We start from the raw sequence: 18,492 nt of genomic DNA on the forward strand, positions 1-18,492 counted from the left end.
CTTCGTCAATTCGGCCTTTTGGAAGTACCCAAATGTCCGAATTGCCCGAAATTCGTCCAAATTCATATTCGGCCGAAACGAATTGCACATGTCTAGTACATTGCAAAGCATGACAGATATTTTAAACGGCCATGTTCAGTCCAATTGTGCTTAATTGTAGTCACTTAATATAAAATAATAAACCAACCAGATTGCATCAGAACAAACTCCTGAATAATCATCCATTGACCAGCTCATAATATCTCCAGGAGCAAACATTCACTTTTAATTCCTTGAAATAACTGAATCAACTCTGTGCATCATCCGAGTTAATGGATACATTTGCAATAAACCCCTGTGTGGCATTTTATCATCCAGGGAACAAGATGCTTGCAGGGGTTTATGGGTAATGCAGAGCTCTCCATTGGCATTTTAAAGAAGGTCTGGGGTTTGATGATAGATCTTAATAACTGGTTGATAAGGATGTCATAGAGGTCACATCGGAGGCTTGGAATTTGCAGCAGCAGGTAAATTTTTTATTTATTTTTATTGAATGCATTTTTGAACGGATTGTCTTTATATATGTGTTTTCTCTCTTTGCATTGGTTTCCTATTATAGGAACAATATAACATTAAAATAAATATACAGTTGTGTTCAAAAGTTAGCATACCCTTGGAGAATATAAGCCGTTTTTAAAGAAAACATGAGTGAGCAGGCAAAACACATTTCTTTTATTTCTTATGGGATTCATATTCAACTGTAGGTTATAACAGAATGGCACAATCAGAAAACAAAATATGGCAACAAAGAAAAAAATGAAATGACCCCCTGTTCAAAAGTCTGCATACCCTTAGTTATTAATACTGTGTATTGCCCCCTTTAGCATCAATGACAGCGTGTAATCTTTTGTAATAATTGTCTATGAGGCCCCTAATTCCTGTAGGTGGTATAGCTGCCCATTCATCTTGGCAAAATGCCTCCAGTTCCTGCAAAGTCTTTGGTCGTCTTGTATGAACCGCATGTTTGAGATCTCCCCAGAGTGACTCGATGATATTAAGGTCAGGAGACTATGATGGCCACTCCAAAATCTTCACCTTGTATTGCTGTAACCACTGGAGGGTCAGCTTGGCCTTGTGTTTCGGGTCATTGTCATGCAGGAAAGTCCAAGAGCGTCCCATGCGCAGCCTTCGTGCAGAAGAATGCAGAGTGTCTGCCAATACTTTCTGATAACATGCTGCATTCATCTTGACATTAATTTTCACAAGATTCCCCATGCCTTTAACCCCTTAAGGACTCATGACATGTGTGACATGTCATGATTCCCTTTTATCCCAGAAGTTTGGTCCTTAAGGGGTTAAAGCTCACACCCCCCAAAACAGTGTGCCAGAAGCTGTGAGGCGTGTCAAGGTGTTGTTGGGCATATTGTAACCGGGCTTTTTTGTGGCACTGGCGCATTTTTGTTGAAGTATCGTCGTACTGTGCTCCTTGAACCAACCACACCGTCTTATTTACAGAGCAGCCGGTATTTCTCCTGAGGTTACCTGTGGGGTTTTTTTGTATCCTGAACAATTCTTCTGACAGTTGTGGCTGAAATCTTTCTTGGTCTATCTGACCTTGGCTGACTCTTGGTATCAAGAGATCCCTGAATTTTCCACTTCTTAATAAGTGATTGAACAGTACTGACTGGCATTTTCAAGGCTTTGGAACTCTTTTTATATCCTTTTCTATCTTTATAAAGTCCAATACCTTGTTACACAGGTCTTTTGACAGTTCTTTTCTGCTCCCCATGGCTCAGTATCTAGCCTGCTCAGTGAATCCACTTGCGAGCTAACAAACTCATTGACTATTTATACACAGACACTAATTGCAATTTAAAAAGGGAAAAAGCGAAATCAACCTTTAATTGCTGGTCACTCTGTCGAAACTGCTGTGACCAAAGTATCCAACGATTTAATTGCTGCTAAATCTCACGGCCAATACTCTATCCTAATCCTCCTTGATCTTTCTGCCGCATTTGACACTGTTGATCATCAACAGCTTCTTCTCATTCTCCGTAACTTTGGTCTACGGGATATTGCTCGCTCTACTTTAACCTGTTTGTGTCACTATTACCCCACTCCCTCTAGCATGTAAGCTCATTGAGCAGGGCCCTCAACCCCCTCTGTTCCTGTACGTCCAGTGGTCTGATCTCAATTATGTGTCTGTTAGTCCACCCATTGTACAGCGCTACGGAATTTGTTGGCGCTATATAAATAATAAAATAATAATAATAATAATAATAATTGCCATTTTAACCTGTGTGTGTCACCATGTGTGTCTGTAAAAGGTCAAACATTCAAGGGTATGTAAAGTTTGGATCAGGGCCATTTGGGTTGTTTCTGTTATCATTATGATTTAAAAAGGAGCCAAACAACCATGTGATAATAAATGGCTTTATATGATCAATATCATTCAATAAAGGACATTTTCTTTTTTTCTTTTTTTTTGCTTGATCAGCCATATTTTTAAAATCAATGTCAAAATGTTACTATTTCTACCAGACTATGTAAACTTTGAAGCACAACTGTAAGTATGTTTAATGTTGAAGTGAAGAGTATGGACTCCCCTAAAATCTATAAACACATTGCTTTATTCACCTTTTATTCAGTAGAGGGCAATGTTCCTTAGGCATCCAGTCCTGCTGCCAGACTTGAATGTTTAACAGGGTTATTTATTAAAGTGATTTTCAAATTTAAGGTCAAAATAACTGAATTTAAAAATCTCTTTAATTTAGCGAAGCATCAGGTTCAGCTATTGTTGCCTCGGATTTTAAATTCTCCTTGCATTCACTTTGAACTCTCACTTTAGTTAGGACGTGCCTCTAGTGGCCGTCTGATTGGCTGATTGACAGTCACTTGATGTATTCTGACTGATAAATGTATCAACGTCCTTTCTCATAGACAACAATGTTTACATATATCACTGTGTTGGGGACAGGCTCTAGGCATCGAAACCACTACATTCAGAGGACGTTTTTTAGTGTTTAGAGTGTTGTTACCTCATTATGGTTATTTACCAGAGTGAATTTCAAATTGAATATAGTAGCTTAACTGAAAGTATATCTGACCTAGCGAATGCTTCCATTTCAGCTATTTTCACCTTACATTTGAAATTCAATTTGAATTTTTACTTTTGTGCATAACCTTGTTTTATGTTTGTCAAACATTTTGCTACAAAATATTCAGTTTCATGTCCATCCAACATGCATAACAAATTCCCATTTCAATAAGCTAATTTTTTCCCTTAATATAAATGTTCTGAATTGTCATTTTCATGAGCTATATTTGATTCAAATGGGGTCTCATATATAAGAACACTTTATTACCTTTTTAAAGATATCCACATTTTGTAAGTTTGGAGTGAATTTGTTCCCTGGAAATCGAGAGAAGAATCCTCATTAATAAACTCCTGAGACTTCACATAAATCATGTACATGCATTGTGCAGAACGTCCCATAATCTGATATCAATATATATTGATCAGATCTCACCTTCTGCCGGTGGATGTCCCGTCATGTTTTGCCCGCTAGTCCATTCTGATTCCATTTCGTCTGGATTCGTAAAGTCTATATTTTTACTTTAATAACAAAACATAGTTAAAGAGAAACAATATGCAATATTTTTATTTATATATTATATTTAAAGCAAATGTAGGTAAAAGAAAATATTTATATCTTAATTTGCACTAACACGATAGAAAAAAAGTGAATAAAATGTTTAAAAATTATGAATGACACAGAGAGCAAAGTTTTGTAATAAAAACATACTTTGTTAATAATTCCTGGTTTCCTTTACTTTTCCGTCTGCGACACAGAATGAATGCTATGATTGCTGTAAGGATTAAGACAATGAGAGCGGCTGTGACTCCCCCAATCACTCCAGGTCTGCTAATCCTGGAGTCACAGCTCTCCCCCGAGTACCAGAACTCATTGGTGTCCGGACATCTGTAGGTGGAAACAAAATGTTACTCATAATACACCTCATGGACAGTCATGGCTTCTCAAGTACTTTGTCCCCGTCGATTGGGTGATCACTAAAAACATTTTCCATATGTTTCAGGGAATGAACAGTTCTGTGATTTTTTTTTGTCTAATCCAGAATACACAGTGCCCCACAGAAAATGTACTGAAATGAACTCGCCAACTACCCCTTTAAATACTATACTGATAAATGCCCAGACCTTCTGCCTAGGACACACTATGGTGCCAGGGTATAATCAGTACCCATCACACTGATACAATATAATATTTAAATTTATAAAATAAATACCTCTGGGCATATGAAGGGGGAAGTCATCATCATGGGTGACTTTAACCTTCCTGATGTGAATTGGAAAACAAAAATAGCTGCTTGTGCCAGGAGCACACATATTCTAAACTCCCTACTGGGATTGTCTCTAAAATAAGTCATTGAGGAGCCAACTCGTAAGGAGGCCATACTAGATTTAGTGTTAACAAATGGAGATTTGGTATCAGATATTACTGTAGGTGAAAGTTTAGGATCCAGTGATCATCAGTCAATGTGGTTTAATATAAGAACAGTGACTGAGTCACACCACACAAAAACAAAAGTTTTAGACTTTAGAAAAACAGACTTTTCTAAAATTAGAATATGTGTAAAGGAGTCATTATCAGACTGGAGCAATTTAAATGGAGTCCAAAATAAATGGGATTATTTAAAAGCTGCACTACTGAAGGCAACAGAAAATTGCATTAGGCTTGTCAGTAAAAGCAAAAAATTCAAGAAACCACTGTGGTACTCCGCAGATGTGGCCAAAATAGTAAAAAACAAAAAGTTAGCATTTAGTAATTATAAAAAAACCCAGAGTGAGGAAGACAGAATGACCTATAAGATTAGGCAGAAAGAGGCTAAGCAAGTTATAAGAGCTTCCAAATCACACACAGAAGAGAAAATAGCACAGTCAGTAAAAAAAAGGGGACAAAACAGTTTTTAGATACATAAATGAGACAAGGAAAGTAAAACAAGGATTAGTTAGATTAAAAACAAAAGAAGGAAGGTATGTAGATGAGGATAAAGGTTGCCTCAATGAAGGATAAAGATTGCCTCAATGAATATTTTTGTTCAGTATTGACAGATAAAAATGAAGGAAAGGGACCTCAGTTAGGAAAAAGAACACATTAGTAATTTGTTACATGGGAGTTTACAGAGGAAGAGGTTCTATTTCAACTGTCAAAAGTAAAGACAAATAAGTCAATGGGACCTGATGGAATACACCCAAAGCTATTAAAACTAGCAAAACCATTAACAGATTTATTTTACCAATCATTGTTATATTTCAGTAAGGCAGTAAGACACTGTTGCACATAGAAGGCTTATCAATAAACTGCAATCTTTAAGTTTGGATTCTAATATTGTAGAATGGGTAAGGCAGTGGCTGAGTAACAGGCAACAGAGGGTTGTAGTCATTGGAGTATTTTCAAAGAATGGACTTGTCACCAGTGGGGTATCTCAGGGATCTGTACTTGGACCCATTCTCTTTAATATTTTTATTAGTAAAATTTCAGAAGGGTTAACAGGGTTAAATCTTGAAGGCGAGCATCAGAGGTGGGAGTACGGACAGAAGATAGACGTAAGTCGTCTAGGCCCTTACGATCTGCTGAAGACTTACATCTATCTTCTGTCCGTACTCCCACCTCTGATGCTCGCCTTCAAGATTTCTCGAGGGCTGCACCGTTCCTGTGGAACTCGCTTCCCTCCTCCGTTAAATGCTCGCCCAGTCTCCACTCCTTAAAAAAATCGTTAAAAACCCACTTCTTCATAAAAGCGTATCAATTAAACTGTTAATAGCTCCAAACTGATTCCTCTTCTGCAACTGTCACTAGTCTAATACTATCCTTACCTTTTTGTGTCATTTTACCCCACTCCCTCTAGCATGTAAGCTCATTGAGCAGGGCCCTCAACCCCTCTGTTCCTGTGTGTCCAACTTGTCTGGTTACAACTACGTGTCTGTTCGTCCACCCATTATAAAGTGCTGCAGAATTTGCCGGCGCTATATAAATATCATAATAATAATAATAACAGGGTTGATGTTCCAGGAGGGATAAGCCAAATGGCAAATTATTTAGTTAAACTAGAAAAATAGTCAGAGTTGTGGCAGCTGACATTTAATGTGGATAAGTGCAAGATAATGCATCTTGGATGGAAAAACCCAAGGGCAAAGTACAGAATATTTGATAGAGTCCTAACCTCAATATCTGAGGAAAGGGATTTAGGGGTGATTATTTCTGATGACTTAAAGGTATGCAGGCAATGTAATACAGCAGCAGGAAATGCTAGCAGAATGCTTGGTTGTATAGGGAGAGGTATTAGCAGTAGAAAGAGGGAAGTGCTCATGCCATTGTACAGAACACTGGTGAGACCTCACTTGGAGTATTGTACGCAGTACTGGAGACCATATCTCCAGAAGGATATTGACACTATAGAGAGAGTTCAGAGAAGGCCACTAAACTGGTTCATGGATTGCAGGATAAAACTTACCAGGAAAGGTTAAAGGATCTTAACATGTATAGCTTGGAGGAAAGACGAGACAGGGGGGATATGATAGAAACATTTAAATACATAAAGGGAATCAACACAGTAAAGGAGGAGACCATATTTAAAAGAAGAAAAACTACCACAACAAGAGGACATAGTCTTAAATTAGAGGGACAAAGGTTTAAAAATAATATCAGGAAGTATTACTTTACATGGAATAGGCATGCATGGGATAGGCATAAGGCTATCCTAGCTATAAGATAAGGCCAGGGACTATTGAAAGTATTTAGAAAATTGGGCAGACTAGATGGGCCGAATGGTTCTAATCTGCCGTCACATTCTATGTTTCTATGTGAAGATCAGTTACAAAAATGAGCTACTTACAAGCATTGTGGTCCTGATTTGGCTATCACACGGCACTCCCCATAGTTGCAGTTTAATCTGCCTGGTACGCCCATGGTGCACTTAGAAGCACAGGTATAATTTGTACCATTTCCATATTGAAAATAGAACTCCCGGGTGTCATTGGGAGTCAAGAACTTGCACCAGTCTGCAACAAAGACAATATGTAAGAGATATCACAAAGAAGGGTGCTGTACCTACACAAATATCAGAAAGAAGGGTGGCATTTTTCTTCTGGCAATATGTAAAAGGGTTCAGAATAAAGCAATTGAAAATGTCAGAGATATTATGTAGGAAGGAAATACATATATCGTGTGTGATAAAAATAATACATGCATAATAGCAAAAATGCAATTAAGCTAATATGCCATGAGGTGCTAAAATAAAGAAAAAATATATTTTTCTTAAAATATGACCCTGGCAGCTAAAAGAGCCAGATAGTGAGTAAATACATCTGTGTCAATAAAAGATAAGAAAACAGATAAGACAAGTATGTGACAAGTAAATTAAAAGTACGTGTTCAGCAAACATACATATATCGCTATGATGTATATAAATTAAGTTTAATTATATATAAAGATAGAAATATAGTGTGATATATCCCAAGTTAGCAATTTACATATATATATAAATGATATACATATAAAAATGTAATAGTCAATAGAGATAAATTAAGTTACACAGCTTAAATATCTTGAAATTGTCATAACGCTTAAATGAGCAAGGACACATTAGTTTATTGGCGTGAGACCAAAGTCCACATAGAAAGGAAAGAAGAAACACTGACCAAAGCATCTTGGAATTAAACATTCCTAAATTGTCCTGAACAAAGTTTAACCCTATATGTTAATAGCTGGTAATACTCCTGACATAAGCCATCAGCTCCACCTACTGTTTGAGACATAGAAATATATATCAAAATAACGTCAACAGCCATTAACATAATGACTTGCCCCAAAATGTCATTGGACCAGGTCAGCAGGTTAACATATAAGGAATGACATATAACCCCATGATATACACACAAAGAAAAACACACATAAACGGAGACAGAGAGATACACAGAAGGAGAAAGGACACCAGGCAAGAGACGGACAAGAAGACATCTTGAAACAATCTTAAAAATAACATCCAGAACATCTATCGGTAAATATAAGTCAATTATTCTAATTATAAAATTGCATAACTAATAGCCAATATTTTCTGGGTAAAAGCTGATATGAAATCCACCAGATTGGATTTCATGATAGCTCATGATAAAGATTGATATCTCAAACTGCCGACTAGAATATTAATCAAAATCATGAAATACAGAAAAAATGGAATATCAGAGTTACCCAGGAATATTAATCCTATAACAATCTAGGAAATATTTATCAGATAAGAACTGTTTAAACTAAACCTGCAAGAATTTAGTTGCTGGATGAATTAATTAATCATAATTACTCTGAAACAGCACTGAGCTGGTTAAAATTCTGTGCTAGCTGGTTAAACATTCTCGTGGAACTTTGTGCATAGATCACCTGATTAAATAACGAACTCTGTCCAGCTAAGTCTAATGAATGGTGTTTACAATAAGCAAACAATCCACATGTGTTTGTAAATTGTACTAAGAAATTGTAAAAAGGTAAGATTGTATTTTAAGATCCTGAGAAATTCTGTCTTTAAATTATAATAATCTGTATGCTGATAAACTCATATGGTTCCTTATAATTTAACAAATAGTAACAGTCTATTTGTTAATTGAGCTTGAGATTGTTACTGAGATTGTGGCATGGTACTATGCCATATCTTGTTCAATATTATTGAAAAACTATTCACTAATTACCACGTATATTTACACTTATTGACAAAAATAAATATAATTTTATAAAAAGTTGTGATATTAATGTATGAATTATTAAATTCAAACAACGTGCTCTAAATCTAAGAGTTAAATAGTGGGAACTCTTCGCTTTTAAATTAATAGTTGGGAATTCGCACCAATAAAATATCAACCCCTGATATTTTAATAAAGATTATTAATTTTAATACGTTTTATAAACATTATTTTTAATTAATGAAAATTATTAATAATAATTAATCTCCATAAATATGCTCACAAAAGTGAATAAATAAATGTTTAGTGATAATAAAAAAAAATGTAGCTTATGAATAAAATAATAAAAATGGGGGGGGGGGAGACAACACATTTTTCATAGAATTGTGTATAATAATTGTAAATGCGCAACCTTGAAAACTCAAAAAGATGCACTTATCAGTCTTGATTGTTAAAATGCCTCTTATGTTTAGGATTTACATTTATTTTAGAAATTATGGGACAAATATTCCAACAAGTGAATCAAGTTCTAAAGCTAAATCATTAAAGGGACACTATAGTCACCAAAACAACTTTAGCTTAATGAAGCCGTTTTGGTGTATAGCTCATGCCCCTACAGTCTCACTGCTCAATCCTCTGCCATTTAGGAGTTAGATCACTTTGTTTATGAACCCTAGTCACAGCTCCCTGCATATGACTTACACAGCCTTCCTAAACACTTCCTGTAAAGAGTCATCTAATGTTTACACTTCCATTATTGCAAATTCTGTTTAATTTAGAATTTCTTGTGTTCTGGTTTGTTGATAGCTTGCTAAACCCTGCAGGAGTCTCCTGTGAGTGATTAAAGTTCAATTTACAGAGCAGGGGATCAAAATGTTTAAAGTATGTTAACATCTGATTGAAAGCAAACCATTTTTCATGCAGGCTGTATGAATCACTGCCAGGGGAGGTGTGGCTTGAACTGCATAAGCAGAAACAAAAATGATTTAACTCATAAATGGCACAGAGTTTAGCAGAGAAACTACATGGGGCATGATTTACACACTATAACTGCTTCATTAAGCTAAAGTTGTTTTGGTGTGTCTACAGTGTCTCTTTAAATTTGGTATGCTTATTATTCCAATTTGAATAGCAGTCACATAATTAAAAACTGCTATATATGTGTAGACAGTAGACTCCCTAAGAGTATCTTGATACATTTTCATCACCAGCCTTTGCCAAATCTGCTGTTTATATTTAATTTAAATCTGCTGTTTGTATTTGTGTATTTTGCACATATTTATTTTTTGTGGGGATAAATGCAGACCTTGTGAGTCTCTCACTACAAAAACCTAGATCTCTGCAGCAACTACTGTGGCGAAACCAACCTCGCCACTGGGCCCTGGAGAAGCCTGTTTGCTAGCCTCCTAACTGCTGACTATGGCCCCTGGGTTATTTGGGGCATATTGTACTTTATATTGCTGCTACTGGCCCTTTTAAAATCATCGATGGACATATTGGGACTTTTTGGGATTGTGGCGAAACCGACCTCGCCACGTGTCCTTGGAGGGGGCTGATTGCCCGCCTCTTGCCTTTGGACTATGGACCAGACTTTATGGGAATCTGATACCCCAGATAGCTATACCATGGAGCCTATTCATATAATGAAAGACTATGGGAAAGACTTTAGCTCCATGGCAATTGTACTGTGTGAGTAGGATCTGCGTGCTATTCGGTAGTTTTGTGCGCGCAGATCCCAGCTATCTGGGGATAGGTGAAATGTCTGTGTGTTATGTGTAAAAGGTGAATTTATGTATTTTAAAGTGTTTTACTGTCTTTGTGTCCCCATGTGCTTAATGGAGTCTGTCTCTGTGCTGGGAGATAATTGGATTACTTCTCCAGCACAGAGAAGGCCCTGTAAACCTGGAAAGCTAGGGGTTTTAAAAGATACTTTACTAACTTTTGAACCCCTGGTCTGATCCAGGCCATTTTTAATATGTTGTTCCCCTGAATGGATTGATTGTGGATATGTAATTTTGTGTGAATGTGATGTATGGTTTTGAAGTTATAAATATTGTGTAAAAAGTATATTTTAAACTGTATGAATAATGGGATTATGTGTCACACTAAGGGGAGGGGATGTGTGGGAGGTAACATCTATGTCATTGGTTATTTTATGCCTCCCCCTGGGTGTGGCCTGTAAGTGTACAATTGTAATAAAAGCCAGGCTGGATGTGCCAGTCCAGAGTTCCTGTTTAACCCTCAAAGTGAAGTGTCGTCTCATTATTGGGGGAGGATTTATTGCATGCTGTTCCAGTTTGACTGCTAGGAGTGCAAACCTATTCGTATGGTTCCTATTCAACTGTCTACAGCATTCAGAGGCTTGAGAGGATTCATATGCTTCTCTGATTCGGTGATTGTGGTGTCTGCCAGAGTGCTTGGAGTCCTCAGGAAGCGCTAGGAGCATCCATTAACGGAGGTACCCAGTCGGGGTGCCAGGCGATCCGTTACATTGGTGGCAGCGGTGGGATGGTGTCCTAGTGCGAGGTAAAGCAGCTCGGAGACACAGTGCGTTTGGATTTACAAATTGAGGGCGACGCTGGTGTGCATACAGCGTCCCTGTTTGCACAAAGATTTGGGAAAATGGGGTTCGTGGACCCCTGGGCGCTCACACCTGAGGAAGAGAGTGAATTGGAATGGAGAGATAATGCCCGGAGAGACTTATGGTACGATGCCCTGGAGGAAGTCCAGTATCAACGGCAGCAGCGCCTTCCTGGTGTCGCATACCAGTTGGAGGAACAAATGGCCTGGCGGATGCCACTTCTGGGAGACCAACCTGGAGGGCAGCGGGTAAGACAACTCGAATACCTCGTGGAAAGGGAACTGAGCCTGGACACCTCATACCGGGCACTGTGGTGGTGCACTGTCCAGCCAGAGACGTGGAGGGCAGAGGGCATCCAGCCAGAGGGGGAGAACTACGCTAGCCCTGGCCTGTTGTGGAAAGCCTTAGCGGAAGACGTCGACTTCGGCAGTCCAGCAGAGTCACGGTACTGGGCTATCTTGCATTACCGAGGTGAGATGATACAGGGCCCGAGATCTATTGGACTGGGAGAAGACCTCCGCCGTTTCGCTGCCATGGAACGAGAGCTGGAGATGGACTATGTAGAACTATTAAATTCCTGCCAGCCGCAGAGCAGGGACGCAGACCGGGAAAACTGGGTGGCAGACCCAGACCTGCTAGCCTACAGCTGGGAAAACGTGGCCGAGGTACCCCCTGCTTCACTACTAGCTGCAGAAGTTGGGGACCTCATAGACTGGTCCTGGAGAGACCCACAGATGGCAGGTGGAGATGGGACCGATATCTCTCTACCGGCCCTACAGGGATGCTGGGCAGTCGGCCCAGATCCCCAGCGGCAGTGTGCGTTACAGGGAGCTGAAGGTGTTGTTCTTGCTCCCCAAAGGCAGTGTGAAGTGCAGGGAGAGGAGAGCAGCATCCTCCCTCCCCAGCGGCAGGCTGAGTTACAGGGGGCAGAGGTAGTTGGTCCTACCCCCCAGCAGCAGCGTGATTTTTTGGGAATAGAGAGCCCAGTCTCCTTTCCCCAGCGGCAGAGTGTCCAGCAGGGAATAGAGAGCCCAGTCTCCTTTCCCCAGCAGCAGGACACTGAATTGGGAGGAGAGACAGTCGGTCTCCCTCCACAAAGACTGAAAGTATGCATGGGAGAGGAGATTGTTACCACCTCTCCCCAGCGGCAGAGTGTTCTAATGGGAGAGGAGCTGGTTACCACCTCTCCCCAGCGGCAGCTTAATGTACCAGGGGGAGACTGTAAGCCCCACAACTGTGCAGATGGGACTGTGGTCTCTGCACCTGCAGCACAGGAGGTAAGGACAGTCAGTCCTGTCCCCCAGCAACAAGGCTGCTTAGCCAAAGGGGAGACAGTTGGTCTCCCCCTCCAACAGCGGAGCTATGTATCCAAAGGGGAGACAGTCGGTCTCCAGCAGCAGAGCTGTGCAGCTAAAGAGGAGACAGTCGGTCTCCAGCAACCAGGCTCCAACCAGACTACTCCCGTGGTAGTGCTGGCACCAGGACAGAGTACCGCTGGTCTCTGCCCCCTCAGCAACGCACCAAGGCAGCCTACCAGTCCCCCACACAGCCGTGGTAAGGCACCTGGACATGGACAAGATTCTCCATTACCCAGGTGTAGTAACCATTTATTGCGGGTGGGCTGTACTGCTTTTTCTGTCTTGTGGGTGGGCTGCTGGACTAACAAGGGCACTGACCGGCAAGAGGTCAGGTACCCTGTTAGTCTGTTTGGAAAAGGGGAGAAATGTGGCGAAACCAACCTCGCCACTGGGCCCTGGAAAAGCCTGTTTGCTAGCCTCCTACCTGCTGACTATGGCCCCTGGGTTATTTGGGGCATATTGTACTTTATATTGCTGCTACTGGCCCTTTTAAAATCATCGATGGACATATTGGGACTTTTTGGGATTGTGGCGAAACCGACCTCGCCACGTGTCCTTGGAGGGGGCTGATTGCCCGCCTCTTGCCTTTGGACTATGGACCAGACTTCATGGGAATGTGATACCCCAGATAGCTATACCATGGAGCCTATTCATATAATGAAAGACTATGGGAAAGACTTTAGCTCCATGGCAATTGTACTGTGTGAGTAGGATCTGCGTGCTATTCGGTAGTTTTGTGCGCGCAGATCCCAGCTATCTGGGGATAGGTGAAATGTCTGTGTGTTATGTGTAAAAGGTGAATTTATGTATTTTAAAGTGTTTTACTGTCTTTGTGTCCCCATGTGCTTAATGGAGTCTGTCTCTGTGCTGGGAGATAATTGGATTACTTCTCCAGCACAGAGAAGGCCCTGTAAACCTGGAAAGCTAGGGGTTTTAAAAGATACTTTACTAACTTTTGAACCCCTGGTCTGATCCATGCCATTTTTAATATGTTGTTCCCCTGAATGGATTGATTGTGGATATGTAATTTTGTGTGAATGTGATGTATGGTTTTGAAGTTATAAATATTGTGTAAAAAGTATATTTTAAACTGTATGAATAATGGGATTATGTGTCACACTAAGGGGAGGGGATGTGTGGGAGGTAACATCTATGTCATTGGTTATTTTATGCCTCCCCCTGGGTGTTGCCTGTAAGTGTACAATTGTAATAAAAGCCAGGCTGGATGTGCCAGTCCAGAGTTCCTGTTTAACCCTCAAATTGTGGATATGTAATTTTGTGTGAATGTGATGTATGGTTTTGAAGTTATAAATATTGTGTAAAAAGTATATTTTAAACTGTATGAATAATGGGAACCCTCAAAGGGAAGTGTCTTCTCATTATTGGGGGAGGATTTATTGCATGCTGTTCCAGTTTGACTGCTAGGAGTGCAAACCTATTTGTATGGTTCCTATTCAACTGTCTACAGCATTCAGAGGCTTGAGAGGATTCATATGCTTCTCTGATTCAGTGATTGTGGTGTCTGCCAGAGTGCTTGGAGTCCTCAGGAAGCGCTAGGAGCATCCATTAACGGAGGTACCCAGTCGGGGTGCCAGGCTATCCGTTACAACTACAGCAATAAATCACATGTAGAGTTTTGAAAAGTTATAGGTTTTTCAAAATGGAGCAATTTTACCAATTGATTTACTGGGCTCTGTATGCTTTCAAACAAAATAGAAGCCCCAAATTTATTTTTTGTCTGTGAATCTAGTTAAACATAGAAACATAGAATGTGACAGCAGATAAGAACCATTCGGCCCATCTAGTCTGCCCAATTTTCTAAATACTTTCATTAGTCCCTGGCCTTATCTTATAGCTAGGATAGCCTTATGCCTATCCCACGCATGCTTAAACTCCATTACTGTGTTAACCTCTTGTAACGGACCGTTTCACTTACAAGAGGATAAAACCCAGTTTAGGCGATAATCCCCTTTCCAGATGCACAGGCAGCTACTGCAAACACCATTATCCCGACTGGAACCACACGAACACTGGAACAGCTGAACAAGAAAAGCAGACATCGGCTTACACTCTTGGCAGTCAGCATACAATCCCATTCCCCCAAAGACCGAGACGACACATCGCTTTGAGGGTTAAGCAAGAACTCAAGACTGGGACACCCAGTCTGGCTTTTATTACCAACAAGTACATACAGGACACTCCCAGGGGGAGGATGAAATTAACCAATCACATGGATGTACCTCCCACACATTTCCTCCCCTTAGATTAACACTTAACACAATTATACTGTACACCTTTTTCCCCAATTCCTGGATGTACCCCAAATACATATGCTACACCTCCAAAACAGGTATCCCCTGATAGCCCTTATTCAGGGGGACAACATATGCAAGAATCAGCCCATTCGGATAAATGGTTCAGGAGTTATGGAACTTTAAAGATTTGACCGACCGCATGGGTAAAGTATCCGAAAACAGTTCCATGCATTTTGGCCCTGCGGTCGGTCACAAACAAGACAATGAAAACAGACGAATTGCCTGTGTTATAGAGCCTGGAGAGGGTTTGAATGAATTCCCTTGTTTGTGGGGTTCTTTCTACCGAACGGCGGGTCATTCGGTAGTTTCCATACGAATTTCTGGAAGTATGGAGGTCTCAGCGGTGTTTGCCTAGTCAAGTGTCCGATTTTAGTTCCAGACACTCGACGGCAAAACACCGCTGTTCGGTAGTTTAAGATGGCCGCCGCCACGTGTTTGTTTCCCGAATGGCGGCCACCCAGAGGACAAAGAATACATTACATGGATTGCCAATTACCCGTTTGCAACATTGTTGCAAACTGTAATTGGAGGCACACTTATTCCTGGGTGGTCTGGTTGTTCGGTAGTTTCACTCAATATAATGAATGGAGTGATTCTACCGAACAATCAGGTGAATGCTGCAGGTTAAACTTAACACATGAATACATATACAATATACAGGCAGTACAATAGAACATGCTTCACAGTCTTAAAGGGACAGTAGTCCCAAAATGTCCATCGCTGATTTTAAAGGGCCAGTAGCAGCAATATAAATTATTACATGCCCAAATATAGTTTTTAAAGTGCAACATGTCCAGGGGCCATAGTCAGCGGGCAGGAGGCTAGCAACCAGGCCTCTCCAGTTCACAGTGGCGAAGCTGGTTTCGCCACATTTCTCCCCTTTGCCAATTAGACTAACAGGGTACCTGACTTTCTGCCGGTCAGTGCCCTGGTTAGTCCAGCAACCCACCCACGAAACAGAAATAACAGAGCAGCCCACCCCCCCTAACCGGTTACTACATCTGGGTGAGGAAGAATTCTGTCCAATTTCTGGTGTCTCACCACTGCTGGGTGGGAGACGAGTAGGCTGTCTTGGTGGGTTGCTGAGGGGGCAGAGACCAGCGGTACTCTGTCCTGTTGCCAGCACTACCACGGGAGTAGTCTGGTGGGCGCCTGGTTGCTGGAGACTGACTGTCTCCCCTTTAGGTGCACAGCTCGACTGCCGGAGGGGGAGACCGACTGTCTCCCCTTTGGATCCATCACACTGAGGCTGGGGAACAGGACCGACCGTCCCTATCCCTTGTGCTGTAAGTGCAGAGACTACGGTCCCATCTGCACAGTTGTGGGGCTTAACATCTCCCCTTGGTGGGTTAGGTTGCCATGGGAGAGAGGGTGTAACAAGCTCCTCTCGCTGGATGGCAAACTGCCGCTGTGGAGAAAGCATGGCACCTTCTGCTCCCTGGGGTACACACTGCCGCTGGGGAGGAAGGACTGCACCTTCTGCTCCCTGAGACACACACTGCCGCTGGGGAGGGAGGACACTGCTCTCCTCTCCCTTCACTTCACACTGCCTTCCGGGCATATCACTTTGCTGCTGGGGGGCAGGAACAACAACCTCTGCCCCCTGTAACTCAGCCTGCCGCTGGGGAGGAAGGACGACACCTTCATCTCCCTGGGGTACACACTGCCGCTGGGGAGGATGGACGACACCATCAGCTCCCGGAGACACACACTGCCGCTGGGGAGGGAGGACGCTGCTCTCCTCTCCCTTTACTTCACACTGCCTTCCTGGCACATCACTTTTCTGCTGGGGGGCAGGAACAACAACCTCTGCCCCCTGTAACTCAGCCTGCCGCTGGGGAGGAAGGACGACACCTTCATCTCCCTGGGACTTACTCTGCCGCTGGGGAGGATGGACGACACCATCAGCTCCCTGGGTTACACACTGCTGCTGGGGATCTGGGCCGACTGCCCAGCATCCCTGTAGGGCCGGTAGAGAGACCTCGGTCCCATCTCCACCTGCCTGTTGTGGTTCCTCACAGGACCAATCTATGAGGACCCCTACTTCGGGTTCTTCCTGCCGCCTCGGGGGGGGGCGGCTAACCTCCTCGGATGCAGCCTCTACTCTGCTGCTGTACCACTCTTCCTGCTCATCATACTCTTCGTCCATCTTTGAGTTTTGCTCAGCCATGACCTGGTTCCAGATCCCCTGGAATGTGTCCATGGATATATAACCCCCATACTGGGCCACTTGCTGCCTCACCTTGGCCATAAAATCATCTTCAGCGTCAGAGCCTTCCATACTTGTCTGCTCCAAGTCGCTGGATACCTCTGCTGCCAGGGGCGCTGCACGAATGCTAACGTTGCCCTCAATTTGTAACTCCAAGGAATTGGTGTTCTGTAGCTGTCCTTCTGGCTGTGGGAACAATCCCGCAGCTTGTTGGTTCCTCTGCGTCGTTCGCAGCATGAGGTACGCCTGTACATCGTTGTAGACCCGGTCTGCCATCCGCTCCGCTCGGGCTGGTGAGAATAGAGCCATCCTGCTCCTATATTCCCTGGCAAACTCGGATTCCTCCTTCTCCCTCGGAGGTGCTGCAGCAGCTGCGACTCTGTCTCCTTCCATTTTCCTGATTTCCTTTGTAGATAGGGTCGCTGTACGGATACTAGCGTTGCCCTCAATTTGTAATCCAGAAATGGTGTTGTCTGTAGCTGTCCCTCTGGTTGTAGGAACGATCCCGCCGCTGCCACCAATTGTAACGGACCGTTTCACTTACAAGAGGATAAAACCCAGTTTAGGCGATAATACCCTTTCCAGATGCACAGGCAGCTACTGCAAACACCATTCTCCCGACTGGAACCACACGAACACTGGAACAGCTGAACAAGAAAAGCAGACATCGGCTTACACTCTTGGCAGTCAGCTTACAATCCCATTCCCCCAAAGAACGAGACGACACATCGCTTTGAGGGTTAAGCAAGATCTCTAGACTGGGACACCCAGTCTGGCTTTTATTACAAACAAGTACATACAGGACACTCCCAGGGGGAGGATGAAATTAACCAATCACATGGATGTACCTCCCACACATTTCCTCCCCTTAGATTAACACTTAACACAATTATACTGTACACCTTTTTCCCCAATTCCTGGATGTACCCCAAATACATATGCTACACCTCCAAAACAGGTATCCCCTGATAGCCCTTATTCAGGGGGACAACATATGAAATTGCTATTTTTTCTTTTTGTTCCCACCTCTACTGATCTTTATTCTTTACACTGTATTGCATCCTCCCTCTTTGTAATCTTTGTGGATTAATCTCTCATAAACTTTCTATCCCCAGAATAATATCCATTCAGCCTATGTTTAGAATCTGCCCAAACTGCGCACACTATTCCTCTTCAATGTTGAACAAGTTAGATCTTGTCGGATGTCCAATCCCAATGAGACTTTCTGTAATACACCGCTAAAATAAGGTTATGCAGTGAACATCAATATTATTTCCATAGAATGTTTAGTTGTA

The 18,492-nt window shown here is 42.1% G+C and overlaps 1 protein-coding gene across 1 annotated transcript in view; it reads right to left on the bottom strand.

Moving 5' to 3' along the window:
* The window catches only part of LOC134572199 (mucin-3A-like), a 67,505-nt gene that overhangs the window by 3,300 nt on the left and 45,713 nt on the right, over positions 1 to 18,492 (bottom strand). Inside the window, exons 6-9 of the mRNA XM_063431009.1 lie at positions 6,898 to 7,063; positions 3,786 to 3,962; positions 3,510 to 3,595; positions 3,345 to 3,391 (exon numbers count right to left, since the gene is read on the bottom strand). Coding sequence (XP_063287079.1) covers positions 3,345 to 3,391; positions 3,510 to 3,595; positions 3,786 to 3,962; positions 6,898 to 7,063 — 476 coding nt within the window. The remainder of the gene's footprint in view (positions 1 to 3,344; positions 3,392 to 3,509; positions 3,596 to 3,785; positions 3,963 to 6,897; positions 7,064 to 18,492) is intronic.

The sequence above is a fragment of the Pelobates fuscus genome, chromosome 9 (assembly GCF_036172605.1).
Source record: "Pelobates fuscus isolate aPelFus1 chromosome 9, aPelFus1.pri, whole genome shotgun sequence".
Lineage (NCBI taxonomy): Eukaryota > Metazoa > Chordata > Amphibia > Anura > Pelobatidae > Pelobates > Pelobates fuscus.